The sequence below is a fragment of the Vidua macroura genome, chromosome 7, assembly GCF_024509145.1.
Source record: "Vidua macroura isolate BioBank_ID:100142 chromosome 7, ASM2450914v1, whole genome shotgun sequence".
Taxonomy (NCBI): Eukaryota; Metazoa; Chordata; class Aves; order Passeriformes; family Viduidae; genus Vidua; species Vidua macroura.
In genome coordinates, this window is record NC_071577.1 from 16338498 (window position 1) to 16355298 (window position 16801).

The 16801-nt window shown below is 45.8% G+C and overlaps 2 protein-coding genes across 8 annotated transcripts in view; one reads left to right on the forward strand and one right to left on the reverse strand.

Annotated features, from left to right (window-relative positions):
• Positions 1-45: 45 nt before the first annotated feature.
• IDH1 (isocitrate dehydrogenase (NADP(+)) 1) lies at positions 46-15435 on the reverse strand. 2 transcript variants are annotated; one of them, XM_053982057.1, is made up of 9 exons: positions 15342-15435; positions 12478-12605; positions 10710-11001; positions 9481-9586; positions 6722-6899; positions 6169-6320; positions 4957-5097; positions 2544-2706; positions 46-2020 (listed from the first exon to the last, which is right to left on the reverse strand). In XM_053982057.1, the coding sequence occupies exons 2-9, from the start codon at positions 12597-12599 to the stop codon at positions 1927-1929; spliced, it is 1248 nt and encodes a 415-aa protein (XP_053838032.1). In that variant the 5' UTR covers positions 12600-12605; positions 15342-15435; the 3' UTR covers positions 46-1926. The 2 variants fall into 2 exon arrangements, with proteins under 2 accessions (XP_053838032.1, XP_053838033.1); XM_053982058.1 differs by lacking the exon at positions 15342-15435 and adding an exon at positions 14897-15325.
• A 164-nt stretch (positions 15436-15599) lies between these two features.
• The window catches only part of PIKFYVE (phosphoinositide kinase, FYVE-type zinc finger containing), a 62898-nt gene continuing 61696 nt past the window's right edge, over positions 15600-16801 (forward strand). For 4 of the 6 annotated variants that reach the window (XM_053982267.1, XM_053982271.1, XM_053982270.1 and 1 more), the window contains exon 1: positions 16123-16197. The gene's annotated coding sequence lies outside the window, so the exon portion shown is untranslated. Of the gene's footprint in view, positions 15677-16122; positions 16198-16224; positions 16410-16801 lie in introns of those variants that run through there. The other 2 variants (XM_053982268.1, XM_053982272.1) reach the window with 2 other exon arrangements.

Below are 16801 nucleotides of genomic sequence, written 5' to 3' on the forward strand. Positions count from 1 at the left end.
CAGTTTCCCCATATCTGCTAATCACACAAAGGAAGGAGACACAAAGAATGTTAGTTGGCTTTTATTTTAGTCTGAATTAAAAATATTCCTTAAAAAAAAAACCACACACAACCATGGATGGAATAAGTTTTCACAGTCATGATATGACTTGCTGTAAGACAACAAGGATAAGTTTGAGAGAAAAAAGTTTGCACCTTTTATGAATTGTGGGGTGAGGGAAGAGGTTAACAGTTCCTATCCTTCACATCCAGTCAGAAGGAGCATAACTAAATGCATGGCTTGCATTTAGACACTGCAGCATGGCTTTGGTAGGCTCTTAGCCTATAAGGCTTGTTTCCAGCATTTACTAAGTGCTACTCAAATGCTACAGTCCTGACTGTAGCAATGGAACCAAATCCCTTGGTATCAGGATACTGTACTCTGGTTGGCACTACAAGATAAATTGAGGAGGGCTGTGGTAGAGCTGGCACAGCCCTCTGAGCTCACTTATACTCACTGGGAAGGATTTGAGAGAGGAGGACGGTATTAATTTCTAAGGTCTGCTGGACAGTGGGTCACTGCTGGTTTGACCAGAGCTGTGACACAAACTGGCCTTCGGACTAAGAGGAAGAGATAAACATAGATCAAAATCACAGAGAAAAACCTCAGGTCTGCTGTGAACAAAATTAGGAATCCAGACCCATATCAAGCTTTTATCAAATTCATCTGCTTAGCGAAAGTAGGGCTTAGGCTAGCAGCTCAAAGGGTTTCAGAAAACATGATTTTCTGAAAGTTTAAAAAGTGTCTATGTTCATTTTAATCTAGTGTTTGTAATGTTACACAACAAAGCACAATACAGACCCACTTATGCAAGCAATGACAGAAAAGCCAGGTACATGTTTTCTCCAATATCCTAAAGTTCCCATTAACGCTTGTAATTTTTTCTTTGATGGGGGCACTTGTATTTGCTCTAATTCCTTTAAAGTGTCTGGAGGAACTACTGCATTGGCTGCATCTACCAAGTACCCAAAATTTCTTGGTCCTTGACATTTTTCAGGCTGAATTTCAATTTCTGCTTCATGTAATGCTTCCCATTATTGCTGCTGCTTCTCCCATCTTTTCATGGGAACCTCCTTCAATTAGAGTATCATCTATATATTAGTATAGTTTCACATCTGAGGGGTGTGAGACGGTAAAAATTCAGCAAGATTGAATAATCATGGGTGAATATTTGTACCCCTGGAGGGAGCCTATTAAAAACCTAAAACTGATGAGAGAACAACTGCTAAGAAAGCAAGAACAGGAAAAAACAAAACAACTGCAATTACAAACAATGCAGAAAGTAGAGTGTGCTCAAAATGCAAGAAGCTTCTTTAGCCAAAAGTTACAACATGTTCTAGTGAGACTGAAGTCTGTGAGATGGGGCAGAAGGTATGTGAGGGGGGGTTTTGACAGGAGGAATAGAGACTGTGGTGTGGAGCACCATTCCCCCTCTCCTGATGGAGTCCAAGATCTTGAAGTACATAAGAGGTGAATCCAGCATAGCTACGGAGTCTTGAAAGTGTTGACTTAATGCAACAGGTTAAGAAGGGACCTGTCTTTGAGATGCAAAATGGAGAATTGCTAAAACGCCCAGTTCATACCTTCTCAAGTCATGAAGTTCCCTCAGGTGATTCCAATCTATAGAATTCACTTTTCTTGAGGAAAGAGACCTCCAGTGCCTGTGCTTTGCAAGAGGACTCAAGTGTAATCAGACAGAAAAATCAAGAGAAAATGAGTAATCGGGCAAAGAAATGATTTTGATAGGAAGTGCCAGTGTGATAATACCAGATGGCCAAAGTTGAAGAATAGCCTAAAAGAAGCACAACAAAGCTCCAGACAATGCCACTTACACTCTGATGTAAGTGGGAGACACTTTGTTAGGGGAGCTTGAGTGTAACCCATGCCTTAAGCTTTGGGCATAGAGGCCAGCTTCCGCTTCAAGTTTTCAGCAAGCTTGTCCATGAACTCAAAGGTGTTCAGGTAATCAGAGCGTGTGACACTGGTGGGGGAAACAAAACAAGACAGATATTAGTTGTACAGACTCTCAAATAACCAAAGCAGAGGAAGACTATTCAAAGAACTCTATGTTTTGCCTCTAAAACCAAAAGAGTTCTCTCCTACTCATCAGGCTGGGTTTGTTTTGCCATAAGACTCTGGGAAGAGGTAGCCAGGTGATATTTTACAGTTATGTAGGTCTTCTTCATTTATTAGGATCTGGCCAACATAGTTAAGAGTGTCATACAAAAAATATAAACCTTTGCAGTTCCTTCTTTACTTTTTTCTCCCATTCATTTGGTGCAATAGTAGGGAGAGAGCAATCTGGCCTAAGCTGCTTGGGTCAGGGAGTGTCACATTTTACAACACTGGCTACAGAGTTCATTTTACAACACTAGGTACAGTAAGGCCTGTGAGACAGACTCCTGTTCTTTACCATACTAAAAATAACATTCCAGCCAATGCTATTCAGAACCATCACGTAAAACAGCCTTCTCTAGGCATGGCTGGTTATTTCACACACTTACTTAGGCAGGCCTTTGATACAGGCAGCAAGGTCCTTTGTCATGAAGCCAGATTCAATGGTCTCAATGCAGACTTCTTCCAGGGCAACTGCAAAGTTCCTGAGGCTAGTGTTGTTGTCCAGCTTAGCTCTGTGAGCAAGGCCTCTTGTCCATGCGAAGATGGAGGCTGAGAGAGAACACTGGGTTATTCTATCCATCTAGAACTTCCTGAAAGTTGCTCTAAATCATCATGTGGAACAATAACTGGATTTTTTAATACCAATAAAATGGAAAGCAGACTGAAAAAAGATAGAAAATCTGGTATGGGAAAGAACAGTTATCTTCATCTAGGTATCTCTTGCCTTTTGTGGAATTAAAAAAAAAAAAAAAACAAAACAAAGCAGACTTCAGAAACTACTCACTGCCTCCAGTAATCTCTCTATGCTCTCTCTATGCATGTCATTTTATTTTCTTCTGGTCCAAGTCAGAAAGAATGGCAGGTGGTAGGACTCTGTACTTACAGAAAATATTGTGACAGAAGGGTGCAGTCCTTTTCCTAACACTACATTATGCTCTGCTGTCTATGCAAATTTAGAGGATTCTTTCACTCATGTCCCATTCCAAGTACCCTTACACTTTGAGTGTGTACATGGTTTGGGGTGTGGTTGGTTCTTCTGGGCCATCAGAAAGAGGAGTAAAATAAAAAACAACCAACCTAAACCTTAAGGCCTTGTGGCTATAAATCAAATGTTTCCTGAAGAGTGAGTACATAAAGGCTAGGTTAGGTCTAGCTTATTGCTTGCACTCAATCCATGCCAGCCTGTTTTTTGCTTCAGGCTGTAGCTGTGTCTGTAGAGACCAGGAGAAGCTGACTTAAGTCACGAGAGGACTGTGGCGGTGTATTCCCTTGCCTCCCTCAGGCCACATTGTGATCTGAGAAATGGTCATTAGGCCTTGGCCTTGACAAACCACACCTGGACTAAGCCCTTCTCAAGCTTATCAGAAACCCAGGAACCAGTGGTGTCTAATGAGCACCTTTTTTTTAATGAACAGCCTTGGAAAGGTATTTTTCTTGCCTGAGTAACAACCCAAATTGAATAATATTTGTTACTGAACTTTCAAAGAAAGTTACGGACTTGAATTGCAGCCAGGATGGAAAATGACTATAACTAAAGCCCACTCTCTTGTGACCCCATGAACAGTGACCCAAAGTGAGCCCCCTCAAGCCCTTGATTATAAGGAGCTAATGCATACTATACCCTACTGTCTAACAACCCTTTAAACAGCAGCCCAAAATGAAATCTCTTGGAGGTCACAATTTCCAGAAGATACATGTGGAATCACAGAATAGTCTGAGTTGCAAGGGACACAGAAGGATCATTGAATCCAACTCTTAGATGAATGGTCCATATAGGGATTGAACCCTTGGTGTTATTAGCACCATGCTCTGACCAACTGAGCCCATCTCAAGAGAAGGAGCTAATGTGTGTGTCTCAAACACTGATGGCTGTAGAGCCAACCATGGACTTTTGGTACTGACATGCCATGAAAAAGAACAAGATTGGATTGGAAAAGAAGAGCCGGGTGGAAACAGGAGAGCACTTTTCTGTGAGAAAGAACCACAACACAGTAGAGTGCAAGCACAAGAATGAGTAGCAGGAAGTGGGCATGGAGTATTGGGTGGGATTGAGGCCAAACACCCCCCAAGTCCTCTGACCCATTTCCAGACAGGCTTGAAAGAATGGACTGCACTTGATGACTAATGTACATTAAAAGCAAGAAATCTGTCCATAAAAAGGTCCTCCCCCTCTCCCCTCCCAAGCCCAGGTGGTACACCCAGGGCCTTGTATATCTCAGCAGCCAGACCAATGCAGCTGGATTGCCACATATCAGCTGGATCGGTACTGAAACCAGGATTGGTATCCCCTCAGCTGGACCAATGTAATCCTGTAACCAGGATTGGTGATCTATTTTTCCTCTCTCTTTTCTCCTCTTTTTCTTCCTTTAATTCCCTCTTTTTTTTTCCTCTCTATTTCTCTTTTCCTTTCTTACTTTCTTTAATTCATCTTTCCCTCTTTAATTCCTCTCTTCCATTTCCCCCTGCCCTTTTATCCAAAACCCACTGCTGTGTACTTATATAGTAGGTCAGGGACTAACACAGCAATTCCCATGCCATGTGTGTAATTTACTAATCTACCTTCTGATTGTTTGCAGACCCTCTGACTTTTCTAATTTCTTTTGATCAATGAGCATTTAAGAATCTTAGGTACCTCCTTCCCCTTAAGGGTCATCACAATCTCTGGAAGAAAAATGCATTATAACCTGCAAGTTTCACCACTAAGTGGAACAATTGTCTACAGAAAGGGTGCAGATGTTCTTACTGAAAACTTGTTCTTTCAGGTGTAGAGATGATGAAGGGCAGTGAAAAGCAGCTCACCAATGGGGTTAGTGGAGGTTTCTTGGCCTTTCTGGTGCATGCGGTAGTGACGAGTAACTGTCCCGTGAGCAGCTTCTGCTTCAACAGTCTTGCCATCAGGGCAGATCAGCACGCTGGTCATCATCCCCAGAGAGCCATAGCCTACAAAACACAAGTTTCAAAAGTTCAGTGTCTCCTTTGGACAGCTCCCTCAAATTTCCCCTTCATCTCCCCATCCTACAATCCCCCTATATCTTCCCACTGATACGAAAATCCCTCAACAGCCGAGCTGCAGTAGCTGTTCTGCAATTAACTGTCAAGTCCCTACATGTCAAAATAACAGTTTATCCAAACATGAAGTCCAGCTGAACCATGAGATACAGATATACAGACATTCTGCACCATTTCAAGAAAATTAGTTTTCACATCTAATTTGCTGGACAGATTTCTAATGAAAATGTACAGTAAGAGAACAGTAAGTGTTGGTCTGCTTGTCTTTCACACAGGGTAACAGGAAACAAAACAACTTCTTATCTGCTCTTGTGAGAGGAACCAGCAACTTCTGATATTGGACATTCACACTAGTTCTAACCTTGTAGGTTTCAGAGACCTCCATGTTTGAAAGCTGCTTTGTTTAGCAGTCCAACACACATCCTTGTTCTGTGGGAGGCAGTTTAGTGGCATTACTTCAGAAAGAGTGTATTACATAAAGCCACACATTTCGTCCTGTGGAATTTTGCATCCATATTTGTTTTGGCACTAAGCACCTTGGTTATAGAGGATTTTAATCAAGCATTGCAATTATGTAAAATTAAACATCAATCTCTCTCCTTACACCTGACAGGTAGCTTTAGGTCCTGAAAGTTTTATGACTTATCTGCAGAGCACCTGCCATCACACTCAGCAGCAGTCAGCTTAACTCAAGCTGTCAGCGACAGAGAACCAGCTGTCTACATACTGTCCATTAGAATAGAAAGCCTATCAGTTATCATGTGGTAGAAACTTCCCTCCTGTAAATAAATACAACTACAGAGTCTACGTTCAATAGATTTTCTTGTAAAAGCAAAATCAGATTTTTTTTGACTGCCTGATACCTCCATGACTGGCAACAGGTTTGAAATACAAGTTTTGAGACCCAACACTACATCCTGGGCCATTCCATAAGATGTGACAGAAGGACACAAGAGACTACCACTAAGCCTGCTTCAGTGTGGCACAGGAAGCACCTCATACCTTGTGCAACAGAGTCAGACTGCACATCCCCATCGTAGTTCTTGCAGGCCCAGACAAAGCCTCCTTCAGATTTCAGGGCCTGAGCAACCATGTCATCAATGAGCCTGTGCTCATACCAGATCTTTTTGGCTTCAAACTGGGACTTGTATTCTCTAGAAAACAAAAACCAAAACATCTTGTCATACGAACAGGGAATTGCACAGTTTGTACATAGAGAGGTGCACAGAGATAAGAGTAAAACCAAAAAAACCCTGCATTCTCTTTACTCTTTTTTTCCCTTGTCTGCTAGGCTATAGCAAGGCTGCTTCAGAGTCACAGAGGCACCCACAGAGAACCCGTGGCTTTATTAGAAGATACAGACACCACAGCCACATTTAGCAGAGCTTTCTGCATCAAGTATTGTGCCTTGCAGGACAAGGGAGACTGTGACAGAGATGGCATCACCTGTGCCCTTAAAGTGTTGCTGAGTGTCTGAAAAAGCAACTCACAAGGCTGGAGAGGATGTTCCTGTTGCAGACTTATGCACTGCAGTAGGAAGTACACAACCTATTACCTGTCATAGATGTCTTGGAAGATGTCTTTGAAGCGGCCATCGTATCTCTTCAGAATGGTGTTTTTGGTGCTCATGTAGAGGGGCCAGCCTTTAGACAGTGCCATTTGGAAGGAACTGTGGGCAAAATCCTTGATAGACTGGTCAAGGTTGTACATTCCCATGGCTACACCACCACAGCCTGTTAGTAGAGGAAGAACAGATAGGAATCAACTAGATTTAGTTTTGGTTTAAGAATTTTATTCTTCCCATAGCATGCTCTGGCTGGCAGGCAGACTGGTGCTCTCCCCAGGTGTCTTAATCTCATTCTCAATTTAAGATTGGTTCTTCCAGGAGAAGATTTGCTTTGCGTTATCAGCTCAAAGCTCCAGCAGTTCTGTGACACAAGGATAGGAAGGTGGTTTTGTTTTACAGGCAAGTACATCTTAATAATGTGATCTAATCCCTCTAAGAAGTTTTGTTCTAATCCAGCCTAAGTACTCAAGCACACTGTGACAGAAGTGAATGTACTTGAACTCCTACTAGCCATTTAAGCAAGTCTTTTTCTATCAAAGCAGCAGTCAGCAGTTTGGAGCAGGTGGTCTCAAAGCCAGAAATGGATGTGCTCACACCTTAAATGCTTTGCACCTTCAGAACTAACTCCAGCAGTCAAGGACCGCTTTGCCTAGCTCAGGAAAACAAGACTCCACCTGAATTCCTGCATTTTTTTCAGCACATGTGTGGCCTACCCTGCCGCTTTGATCCGCCCGCTCAGGCTCACTTCTAGCAAGTTGTGGGAAGAATGTGCCAGTCATGTGGGTGCTCAGGCAAGTCCTGATACATCATACAAAAGAAGGCTCTGAGGAACTATCAACAGTCACATGACTTAGATTGTGTAAGGCAGATGTGTTAGAAGCACAAATGGAAATGTGCTGAACTTGCAGCCCAGCTTACCTAGAAGAAAGCAGCACTCAGATCATGTAAGAGGATGATTGTGGGTGAAAGTAGGGTCTAGAGTTTCATGAGAAAGCTTTGTCATTTTCAGAGCACAACTCTGTGTTTCTAGTGAAAAGTAGATACCATGTACTTAATTTTAAGCACCTCACTACCACCATCTATCTAGTTTTTGTACAGTACCAATATTAGGGATCTTTGTTCTAGAAACACACAGAATTTTTAAATACCTTTCCTAATATCCATTTGTCCTTACCTCCAGATAGTTGTTACTATATGGACATACATGCAGAATGAAGAGGGGAAGCCAGAGGAGTTTTATCTGTTTGCCAAGATAGCAATGTCATTTAAAGTTGATATTGGCAGAGAATTCCTGTTGTTACATGTTGTCCCTGTACCTTCCCTATGGAGTCAAGGACAGTTTAGGGTGTGATCAGCTACAGAGACTATGTCCTCTGGAACCATGATTTCACAGTTGCTGGATGACAGCTATTAAGTTTTATTCAAATAGCTATTTTCATACATATAAAAGAAAATCCTTATTGCAATCATTTAATCCTACTACCTCCTAAAAATCTCTTGATTCAGTATGAAGGTTGAACATATTAGTACAGCAAAAAGACAAGCTTCCCTTAATCATTTGGGAGATATGCTGGCACAACAGTTATCTGTGGGGAGGGCAGCTCCCTAGAGCAACAGCAGTAATCTGCCATTTTTGCACTTCCCTACTTTCTGCTTGCTGATGCAATGCAGAGCAGCAAATCAGACTGGCAGCTGGATGGCCACACATCTCCAACACAGATTCACCAGTCACCTATCAAATGAAAACAGATTAGGACTGGCCGTGAAGCAGGTGAACTCCCAATGAAAGGCTATGCAACAAGAGCTGGTAGAGGTGTAGGTTCTTATGAGCAAGCATGCCAGAGAAATCAAATATTACAAAGGAGTGTCATATGTCAATCTTGGTAGCTGTTTGCCAAACCAACTGCACGCAAACAAGGATGCTGTGGTTTCATTTTTTTGTAGCTAAAACCAAACCACTGCACACTCACACACAGATCACTGTAAGACTTTAAATCCTGAACCCTTTGATTAACGATAGACAAGAGACATAACTTGTATGATGTTTTCTTGAATCCTGCCCCTAGAGAAAACAGCCTGAGTTCTGACAACATGTGTGAAATGCCTCCATTAACAAAGCCTAGCAATGTCAAGACTCCTCCTGAGCCTTGCAATGTCTGCAACCAGCACAGCAATAGGGAGAAGAGTGACACCAAAACCTTTGGGACTGCATCTATTAAAACAGTTACAGCCTACACAGTCAGGAGCATTCTTGTGAAATCCTCTTTCCGCCTTAGAGAGTAAGTGTTAATTTCATTTCGATTGAGCAAATAAAGACTGCCTCAAAAAGAAGGGCAAAAATTGCAAAGGTATACAGAGATCAGCAAAACAAACTAAACCCAAAAACAATTGCACATGGATTGTTCTCAAATATATCTCCCCTTAGGACAAGCCTAGTTTCCATAGTAAGTTTGCCTCTGATCAGAGAGAAAAACATATGCTGCTCCCAGAATCATCATATAAGGAGCATGACAGGTGGCCAATCTAATATGATTGTCTTCTTGATGTTCTTGCCTCTTTGGTCCCAGGAAGATTTCAAGATACTTTCAGCACCTGACAAATAAATGAAGAAGGCCTAAATTTTCTCCCCCATTATACCTCAAAATCATATTTTACCATCAAACAGATCTGATTGATAATTCAAGGTTGAATTAAATCCAAAAATATCAATATATCAGTTTTAATCACAAATTAGAGAAAATACCTACTTTCAAAGTTATGGACAAGATATGTGACTGGTTTGCCTCCATCTGCAGGAGTGTAGGTCATCTCTACTTTTCCAGGCCCAGGTACCACAAAATCGGTTGCTCTGTACTGTTAAAAAAAATTGCCATAATTTATCTGTCAGGAAGAGAGAACCATAAAAGACAGTCGGGAATCTGTTCCCTGAGCTGTTCTGAAGTTAGTATCTCACTCCTATGTCCTTTGTATGTTCTTGTATTGTTCCTTTCACTTTAATCTCATGTTTTTGCAGGGTTTCAATCCTTCCCCTTTAATGCACTGTTTCCTATTATTATTTTGACCTTCTCAATTGTTCACAACTTTTAAGGATGTTGAATCTCATTATTTTCTAGTGTCAGGGTTCTTCAATTATTTTCCTCTTGAAAATTTATTATTTTACCTTCCTACAGCAGGTAATCTAATGACTTGCCCTCAGTTTGCGGGTCTAGCCACCTATTTAAGCACTTGGCTCTTCCAGAAGACTTTTCTTTTGCCATATTTGGTAGCTTTATAGCATATGATTGCCCATGGAGAACAGTATGACTGATTCTTATCTTCCAGGCTACCCAAAGGGCACAACACTGTGAACCGTTCCAGGGCTTTCCATAGCCTTGTACAACTATTATCAGGATAGTTTTGATAAAAGGTTTCCCTACTTCTGTACCACAGCCTGATGTGCCCAGGTCAGATACCAACTCTGCAGGTGTGCTGTGCAAGTTAAAGCAGCAGATCACAGTTAAAAAAAAAAAAAAAAAAAAAATTAAACAGAACAAAACCACACCCCCATATGGAAGACAATTTTGCCCACTTCTAGAAATCACTCACTTTTATCCATTTTTGCTGTGAGCAACATTTGACACCAGAAAGTCCTGCAAAGTAAGAAGGTGGGCAGTGTAAAGGCTATTTGCTAAAGATGCTCTTATGTAGGAAGAAGTGTTCTAGAGAGGTGAAGAACAATAACCTAGCAGAGTTAAGTGTCCAAGTACAGGCCTATGTAATCCAAGCACAGGTTTCTGAATGCTGTTTATACAGTGACACTGCTCAAGGAAGAGAGGCATGAACCAGGCTCTCCCACACTTGCCAGGTGCAGTACAAACCAAGTGCTAGCACGTATGTGCTCCCAGGTGGAATGCAAGGGCACAGTCTTTGGAGCTCTATACCAGTCAGGATAAGCCTGTTAAGATTAAAAAGAAGGGTAAACACTGAGGTGACTCACTTGATCCCCATAAGCGTGACGGCCGATGACAATGGGTTTCACCCATCCAGACACCAGCCGGGGAATGTTCTTGCAGATAATAGCCTCTCTGAAGACAGTGCCACCTAGGATGTTTCTAATTGTGCCATTGGGAGACTTCCACATCTGCTTCAACTTGAACTCCTCCACTCTCTTCTCATCAGGAGTGATGGTTGCACACTTTATGCCGACATTGTATTTCTTTATGGCTTCAGCAGCTTCCACAGTTACTTTATCATTTGTAGCATCACGATGCTCAATGCCCAAGTCATAGCTGTAACAAACCCACAAACACGGTCAGGACTTCCCAGGACATTTGTTTGTGTTCAACAGGAAAAAACCAAGATGCCATATGTGCTTGTGAGTGTAGTTGCAGCATTCTGCCACACCTGAAGTCATCCCTCTTCCAGTGCAAATACTGCTGGACTGGAAGAAAACAGACTTATACAGTGACATTTTTTCTGTTAGTGGAGGTTGGTAGGAGATTGGAGAAAGGAGAGCTTCAATTTATGGCTAAGGTTTGCTGCCAGCAGAGGACAGTATCTCCTCTGCCTTGCCTTTTGAGCTTCCTGCAATGGCACCTGTCAGTTGAGGGTTTTAATTGTATGGAGCAGCAAAATCCTCAGATGAATATGAGCCTTTATTTCAAACCTCTTGTGCTGAAGGCTCTGGCTTCCTTCATGTACTGAACACATGAAGCTATACTACACTTAAAAACTGCTTTGACAATGGACCCACAATGCTGCTCTGGCAGCAAAACTGCCAATATTCCTCTCAAACATCAGAGGAAGGTCATTTCCATACTCACCAGTTTAATAGCTTTAGGAGAACAATGGGTGCCCAGCAAGGGACAGTCCTGAAGCACGGCCAGCTGTACATGAATCTAGCCATTGTGCTGCCTCAGCCAGGGGTTTGCTTGCCCTCCTCGAAAAGGGATGCTCTCCAGACTGTGTGCATGTATTATGCTGCTGGGTTCCTGTCTGCCTGGTTCCCAACATCAGCAAGCAGAAAGCCTGATGTAGTGCCATACAAATGGCTCCAGTAGCAGGGGAAGAGATCAGACTTGTGGGTTTAACTATGGCAGATACCACTGAAGGACTCTGTCCACATGGCTAGGAGCAACGCAGCTGGATACTTCTCTAATAATTATAGCTCAGTGGCCAGAAAAGGAAGAGATTATTTGTTCTGCTTGGCCAGATGCTATAGATAGCATGTCCCTTTTGCTGTACCCAGCTGCTAGTATTTGTTTTTGTCCAGAAGGGAGTATAGGAGCACAGCCTAGCTTCAGGGAGTAATTGTAGCTCATATTGTCAACAGCAGAGCTCAGGCTTACAGCCATCAGGGCAGAGTCTGTGTCCTACACACACCCTTTTGTCCTCTGGGCAGATCTTCAACCAGGCATCGCAAGAAGCCGTAAGCCCACTCAGGGGTGCAGGATGCTATGCTTCAAGTCAGGGAGTGGCTGAAACAGCCCATGTTTCTTCTCACTGTTTAGGCTGCAGGGAGTCATGCACACTGCCCAGGTGCTGGAAACCCCAAGACACAGGAGATCACAATACAGGCCATGTCTCTGAGAGACTTTCTTAGAGGCACAGTACAGGCAAAATGCTAACTCACAATTCAGCAGGCACTGCTTACTGCTGTGAGCAACCTGGGAGGGCATGCTTCCGGTGCCGAATGAAAATCCATCAACACCTACTGACACATGCAAACCTCAGCACAAAGCAGCTGAATGTCACAGAGTCATTACCTGTGCAAATCCAGATCTACATAAGGAAAAATCAGCTTTTCTTTAATCAGTTCCCAGATGACCCGTGTCATTTCATCTCCTTGCATCTCCACAACAGAGCCTCCACGGATTTTTTTAGACATCTTGAACTGCAATAGGCATAAAAAAGTTAAAAGCTACCAATACATGTATCCTGCATTTTTACAACATAACTAGGTGAGGCAGTAACATAGCATACAGGATCTCTCCAAAAAGTCTTGAAAATAACCTCACTTTATCCTTAGTTTCATGCTACATGGATTTTCCTTAAAGCCCCAGCTCCTAGAGTGATCTATGTGAGGATAAAAAGAAAGGTTAATATCTTGAGGGCATGGGCTTTAATTATGATTGTATCAAAGAATTTAAAAATATGGCCAAATTCTTCTCCCAAATTCCACAGAAATAGATTACCACTGTTTGCTTTTAGATTTCACAAGTTCTAGTCCAGTTGTCTGTTTCTCCACCTTTTTCTGAAAATCAGAGGTTAACTGACACGATTACAATGACAGCTCATACAGCTGAAACTACTAAGATTAATATATTGTGAGTTTCTTTATTAACTTTGTCCCCCAGGAAGGAAGGAAACAGGTAGAAAAATCCAAGGGCTACACATCAAGAGTATTGTCTAATGGCAAGCTTTATTTCTACAGTTAAAATAAATACTGGACAGATTTGTTTGCTGTAGGGAACAGAGCTTTTCCAAGATATTTGTGAACAAAGCCTAAAAAAAAACCAAAAAACAGCAACTTGAACTCTGCCCTTCTATTTGAACTTTATCAAGACAACCTCAGAAGGCACTGAAGTGCTCTAAAGTGCCCTTCTTTCCAACAGCCACAGTTTCTTGGGTCTCAGCTCCAGTTATGCAAGAGCTATGACTTGGCAAGTTCCTCCTTCCAGACACTCCTGTGCTTGTGTGCAGCTGCTGGGATACTACAGTGAGAGAGCAAGCCCTTGTGCCTGAGGCTGCAGTCTCAGAGGCCAAGGGCCAGGAGTGACTTGATCCAGAATGAAGGGTCTTACTGTACATGGGATCTGTTCATCTAGGCCAAGTCATTCCAAGGTGTGAGGCTTGCAGAGCGAGGGCCTCACATTACAAGCATGTTGGGACACTATCCCAGTGTTAAAATTTTCTTTATTTTTTTTTTTTTTAATTAAAATGACTTGTGCTGCATGTCCAAAATCCAATCTATTAAACAATTTTAGTCTGGGAAGAGAATAAACTTTCTAAGCTATGTTCACAGGATCAAGCTTTTCCAAACATTTTAAAGTGCAAAAAGTAAAAAAACAACAAATAACCACCAACAACAAAAGAACAAAACACCAAGAAAGAAAGAAAGACACTCCCCCCAGAAAAAAAAAAACAAACACATAAAAACCCACCCAAAAAATAACACAAATCCCCCCTCCAAAAAATTGAAAAAGTAAAATAAGGTTGTGTTACTGAAACTCAGCTTAAAAGACAAACAACTTCAGGCATTTCTATCCCTAACACAAACAGTACCTTGGCTTATATTGAGCCTCTCTAGTCCTCAAGGAGAAATTGAACTTCACATGACCTCACTCTAGCTGAAATCAGTTTACTTATGGAAGTATTTTGAACCCAATATTCAATTGTGACTATCTAAATAATAGGGTCTGTATCATAGTCCATGGCCTGGGCACAGAATTACTACTCTGGGAGAGTTCAGTTTTGCTTTTGGCACAATCTGAGAAAGAGTCTGATTCATTTAAGTAAAAATGTAGACAGGTACAAACCCAGAAAACACTGCTTGTTTTGTGGTTTGGTTCCACTTAACTAAGACAAATCAGACTATGTCAGTCATAGCAATCAGTGTGGCTTCAGAACTATTCGATGGTGCTGTCACGCAGAGAACACAAAGGCAGGTGAGACACACCTCCACTGATGTGTGGGAACAGCAGCTTCTTCAACGACTCTGACAGCATCCAACCTGTTTACGTGATCCTAGCCCAGGTACTGGCACTTTTCCCCTCCTCAGCTGCCGGTGTCCTCAGTTTCTCTATGAACCGGGGCAGTACTGCAGTAGCATCCCTTTTCTGCACACCAGTCAACATGCCGAGAGGCTCTTCTAGAGAGCACACACCCTAGAGTTCGTGCCCTCTGATTTTATACTGAACTGCCAAAATCCAGCAAGGTCTTTCTCCTGCAGCAGCTCTTCTTTAAATACACTTAACTCAGGCACACAGCCAAGGCAACTCAGAAGAAACCGTCTATTTCCAAATACCTCTTGGTCCCGCGGAAGGGCTCGGGGCCTACGGGCAATAATTAACTATTGCAACAAGTCCTCAACTCCGGCGTACAGCTGATCTCCCTGGAGGAGGCGGCTCGCAGGGAGCACGGAGCGGGGTCGCTGGCACCAACCGAGTTCTCGGCTGCATTCACCCCCGGCAAGGCGATCTGGTGGCACACGGGGGATTCTCCCACCGGGCCGCGGGCAGCAGCCGCCGCCACGGCCGAAGCTGAAATCCCGGCACTGGCACGGCCGCGACCGCTCCCCAAACGGGAGCGGACAGGCGAGCGCCCCCGAGCCCGGCTCGCGTCAAGGACACCACCGACTACGGGAGACCCGAGGACTACGTGAGGAGACAGCCTAGCCCAGTACAGGCCAGGCGATCCCGGGGTGCAGCACCCTCAGCGCCTCAGCGACACTCGCGGCGGGCGGGGCGCGGCTGCAGGGTCCCGCCCGCACCGAGGGAAAAAAAGCCCTTAAACGCAATCCTACTGCTGGGGGACCCGCTGCGGGCGCCGCCCCCGGGAGAGAAAGGACAAAGGGTGCTGTGCGGCCGCCGAAGCCGCGGCGTGCTGGGGCGCTGGCGAAGCCCTTTACCTGCAGGCCCGGTGCCGGTCCGTTCCGTGCGGCGGTGCGGTGGCGGTGCGGGGCCGGGCCGTGCGCGGGGCCCTTTATGTGGCCGCGCCCCCCGCCCCGCCCGGCCCCGCCGCCGCGGCGCCCCCTGCTGGCCGCGCCCCTCGCCGGCCGCGCGCGGCCCCTCCCCCCGGCGGCGGCGCGAGGCCGCTAGGGGCCGCGAGGCTGGCGCGAGGCCAGCAGCCGGGCCCGCCCCGCTCTCGCGCGCCGGTGCCCCCGTGCGAGGGGCCCGCGGCAGCTCGGGCCGTGCGGCTGCCGTTCCGGGCCGGGCCCGTTCCGCGCTCTGCCACCCCAGCGCAGTGAGTGCCCGCCGGCGTCGGGAGCCCGCTGGCGCCGGGGGGCTCGGGCGTGGCCCAGGGACAGCGGGGGATGCGGTAGCCACAGCAGGCACGGGCTCGTCCGCTGGCGCTGGGGCGGCGGTGTCGACACCACGGCCCCGGGGGCAGCAGCGGGCAGCTCTCTGGGGCTGGGGCGAGGCGGGGAGTGTGGCCAGGGAGGAACCTCGCGGCGGGAATAGAAGAGAAGGCAATATTAATGAAATACGGCGTACTCCGACTTCCCGGGAGACACACCGGCTGGCCGCACTGCCAGCGGCTCCCGAGGCAGCAGCCCGGCTGTGCCGCGCCCGGGCGGAGCAGCCGGGAAGGGCCGCGGGGCGGGGCCGGGCGCTGCTGGCGGGTGGACTGCGCGGAGCTTCGATTGGCGATGCCTGGCGGGAGCGGCGCGGTCGGCGGGCGGTTGGTCGGGGCTGGCGGCGCTGCCGGGCCGGGCGGGGGAGGAGGAGCGGCCCCAGCGCCGGCACCGCCGCCGCGGGCAGCAGGTGAGCACAGCCCGCCGGGGCCGCGCCGCCGGCACCGCTCTGCGGGCCCCTTGGCCCGCTGCCCGGGCCGGCCCCTGGCGGCTCTCCGGGGCTCGCTGCCCACCGCGTCCGCCCCGTCGCAGACGATCTGCGGGTGTGCCATCCCAGGCGAGGGAAGGCGGCGGTGTCCCCTTCAGAGGGGGGAGAGCGAAGCGGCTGTCTCCTGCGCAGAGGTTGGAGGGAAGTGTCACGCAGTTATGTTTGAATTGCGGGTGGTTTTGCACCCGAGTGTGTTATCCAGGTGCCCGGAGTCGTGTGTGTGTGTAAGGAGTGGCCGTACCCTTCGGCACCGAGCACTGTGTCAGTTTTGTGGGACTCAGGATGTCCCGGCGCTGCTCTGAGGGAGCGGCAGTGCGAGTGAGGCTCACAGCCACCCTCGTACTCCGCATTTTATCGGTGCTCGCTTGGTGATTGCTGAAGCTGCAGCTTCGAGTGGGTTTAGATACATTCCCCGTGACTGTTGGCGAGGATCCTGCGAGGAATGTACTCTGGTTTTGTGCTTGTTGACCCATATGTGCACCTTGCTTCCTCCTTTCCCATGTTATACAAAGAAGTGACTATTTCT